General features: G+C 45.9%; 1 protein-coding gene across 2 annotated transcripts in view; it reads left to right on the forward strand.

Moving 5' to 3' along the window:
* Positions 1-3539, forward strand: part of PIGU (phosphatidylinositol glycan anchor biosynthesis class U) — a 117707-nt gene that overhangs the window by 103878 nt on the left and 10290 nt on the right. Inside the window, exon 12 of one of the 2 annotated variants that reach the window (XM_017513852.2) lies at positions 268-348. The exons of the other annotated variant lie outside the window; for it this stretch is intronic. Within the exon in view, the coding sequence (XP_017369341.1) occupies positions 268-303 (36 nt within the window). The 3' untranslated portion in view covers positions 304-348. The remainder of the gene's footprint in view (positions 1-267; positions 349-3539) is intronic. 2 annotated transcript variants of the gene reach the window in all.

The following is a 3539-nucleotide window of genomic DNA, read 5'->3' on the forward strand; positions in this document are numbered from 1 at the left end:
AAAAAAAAAAAAAAAAAAAAAAGGAAAAAGCCAGGTTCTCTGATCTCACTCCCAGAGATGTTAATTCAATGTGGAATACAGGGTCAGGAATTTGTATTTTTAATAAGCTTTTCCAGAGGTTCTGTGGCAGCAGGTCTAGCGAACTCCAGGTGGACTCACCCACCCTTCTTGGAAGTTCCCTCCTCCATGTGCTGCCTTCTCTCAGGTCAGGCTCTGGCTTCGTAGTGGAAGTCTTATGAGAATCACTTGTACCATTTACCATTTCAATTGTCATTGGCACAGCCAGGCATTTCCTATACGTAATAGCCTGGATGGGAAGCAGTCCGGCTGGAAAGACTAAAGATGCCAGTGAGTAATCCCCAGGGTAATTCTTGCCTCCAAGGTTAGCTGCAGGAAAATAAAGGAGTTAGGGGTTTTTCAGTGAGTGATGGGGACTAGTGTTTTCTGCATGGACATTTCTGGAGGATTAATGTCCAGCCCAGCCAGTTCTCTTTGTCTGTGAGCAGAAGAAAGAGAGACGGAGGGTCCTGGAGCCTGGGTGGGGCCCAGCCAGAGGGCCCGTTCTGCCTCTTACACTGTGGTTAGGGATGGTGGATGAGCGGCCCCTCTTACTTCTGACCCATGCAGGCAGAATTCTGCAGGGCTCAACTGTGTATCCTAAAGGAATCCAGAAGGTTGCCCTGGCTCTCCTGCCTTCCTGGAATCTCCTTCCTTTTCCTTACCTTCCAATGGTGGCTGGCATGGGAGGGCATTTGGACCTTCCCTGGGCCTCTAGGGGGGTTGGCAAGCTCCACAGAAATAGTCCACAGCCTGTTGTCTTGTCATGAGTCTTAGTCTTAAGTTTGGGTCTGGAAGTAGAATTGGAGTGGTTATGAAGCATCCGTGGAACTTGTCAGATAACAGCTTTCGTCTCTGTGGCTGCGTTTCTGAGAGAAGGGACTCCATACACAGCACAGGGAGGTGTCTGCAAGTGGTCAGGTGCCATTGAAGGCACAAGGAACGGAATTATTGGGAAGAGGGATTGGGGTCAGGGATGGAAACCAAATGTAGGTGGATCAAGTGTGTTCGTAGCTGAGAGAAATCAGCTGGACTCTTGGCATGATCTCTTACCTTTTTTTTCTTAATTCTTTTTAAAATGTATTTTAAATCATCAAGTAATACATGAATTCATTATTGCAGGGAGAAAGAAGTAAAAAAAAAAAAAAAAGAATATGGAATTGGCTGAGTGTGATGGCTCATGCCTGTAATCCCAGCTCTTCTACCAAAGTAGAAGGATAACTTGAGGCCAGGAATTCAAGAACAGCCTGGGCAATATAGCAAGACCCCATCTCTACCAATAATAATAATAATAAAGACTATGGAATGGAAAGAAAAGAAAAGAGCTGCCTGAGCCCCCATCATTTTCTACTCTGCAGACATGGCCATTGGGATTGGTTTGGTGTGTGTCTTTGCAGACTTTTCTCTGTGCACTTATAGACAGCAATAGACACAGATATATAAAGAGAGTTTTTTGTTATTGTTTATGTAGGTAAATGGCATTCTCCTTTAAGTATTATCCTTTGACTCACCGTTTTTCACTTAATGATTTTGTCTTGAGATGATTTTTTTTAATGGCTCTGTAATATCTAATGGTTTGGACTAGGTACAGCCCTGCTGATGGGCATTGAGGTTGCCCTTGGTTGTTTTGGCACTTTATTTAGTTTATATATTTATTTTTGGAAATGGAGGCTCACTCTGTTGCCCAGGCTGGAGTACAGTGGCCTGATCTTGGCTCACTGCAACCTCTGCCTCCTGAGTTCCAGCCATTCTCCTACCTCAGCCTTCTGAGTAGCTGGGACTACAGGCTCCCGCCACCACACCGAGCTAATTTTTGTATTTTTAGTAGAGACGGGGTTTTACCCCATTGGCCAGGCTGATCTTGAACTCCTGACCTCAAGTGATCTGCCCGCCTTGACCTCCCAAAGTGCTGGGATTACAAATGTGAGCCACTACGCCCAGCCTGTTTTGGCACTTTAAATGGAAGAGCCTTGCAGCTGGGTGTGGTGGCTCATGCCTGTAATTCCAGCACCTTGGGAGGCTGAGAGGTGGGAGGATTGCTTCAGGCCAGGAGTTTGAGACCAGCCTGGTCAATAGTGAGAAGACTCCTCTCTCTCTCTCTCTCTCTCTCTCTCTCTCTCTCTCTGTCTCTCTACACACACACACACACACACACACACACACATATAAAGGAAAAAATGATAAATGGAAGAGCCTTGCATATCCCTCCACATATTTTTGTACACACATGCTAGTATCTTTTAGAGTAGATTCCAAGTGGTGGGATTTGCTGGGTCGGGGGTATATGCATTTTATGCCTTTGGCAGATATTGCCAAATTGCTCTTCAGGCAGGCCGTGCCAACCTACAGGACTCCTACCAGGGGTCCAAGTACTTCCTGGGGCTGCTGGCTTTGGGCTTTGTGGCTGCTACTGCCAGGCCACTAACAGAGTATGTCAGATGGGGCCACTTGTTCACTGAGGCAGTCTCTCAAGGCGTATCCTTGTCCAAGAGCACTGACTGAGGTAGAAGAGCCCCTCTTCGTGAAAGTTATGCCACCTGTCTTTGGACCTGTTGGGAGCCTCAAAGTACAAAATGAGACATCTCGAATTTTACTAAGAGTTCAGTGTCATCGCCTCATAGAGACCTTTCATGAGTTCCCTTTGCCCCACTGTCTTTTTCTCAGTCCTGCATGTCCTGGACAGCCCCAGCTCAGCCCCTGCTTCTGTGTCTTCCACTGGGTCGTATGGCATTTGGAGACATGTTCTCAGTTCCACAGCCTGTTGTGAGCTGGGAACGTGCCTAATATTTACGTGGCCCTCATTTTCTCCTCTTTGGGCAAGACAGAGCAGAGCTCTCCTAGGAAGCAGTTGAGTACAGATTTCAAGGAAGTATCTAGAACCTTGATATCATTGCTGAAATCAAGAGCCAAATATAGAGAACATCTTGGCCTATAGATTGTTCTTTAAATCCTGCAATGTTTGAGTTGTTCAGTGTCATACCCTATTACAGAAGAAATTATGTGTGGATTATTAGTTATACTGGTAGGTAAACCAGTGACTAAGGCCCCATCCCTTACCCTGGGAGCTATTAAGTATTTTTCTACCTGTGGCATGGTTCATTTGTTAATTATGGTTGTTCCTCAGAGTCAGTAGCAGGAAATGACAACAGTAAACCATCCATGGTGGGGGGTGCGCCTAAGTGTGAGAGAGAAAAGGAGGGATTGAGACCAATGGATTGCTTGAGGCCCTCTCCCACTTCCTCAAGTGATTTAACTTCTCTAGGTTGTAGTTTCCCTATCTCAAAAACCAGGAGGATCACCCACAGCTTCCAGGGTGTTGACAGGCTTGGACCTAATTTGTGGGTCTTGTTGCTATTACTCATGTGTGTTGATATGGGAAACAGCAAGAGTAACATGCTCTTCAAATACCCAGAGCAGATTCCTGGAGAAACAGACCACGAACCAGAGGAAGCAGAACAATCTCCTCCTTTTTTTTTTTTTTT

Source organism: Cebus imitator, unplaced genomic scaffold (genome assembly GCF_001604975.1).
Source record: "Cebus imitator isolate Cc_AM_T3 unplaced genomic scaffold, Cebus_imitator-1.0 Scaffold18, whole genome shotgun sequence".
Taxonomy (NCBI): domain Eukaryota; kingdom Metazoa; phylum Chordata; class Mammalia; order Primates; family Cebidae; genus Cebus; species Cebus imitator.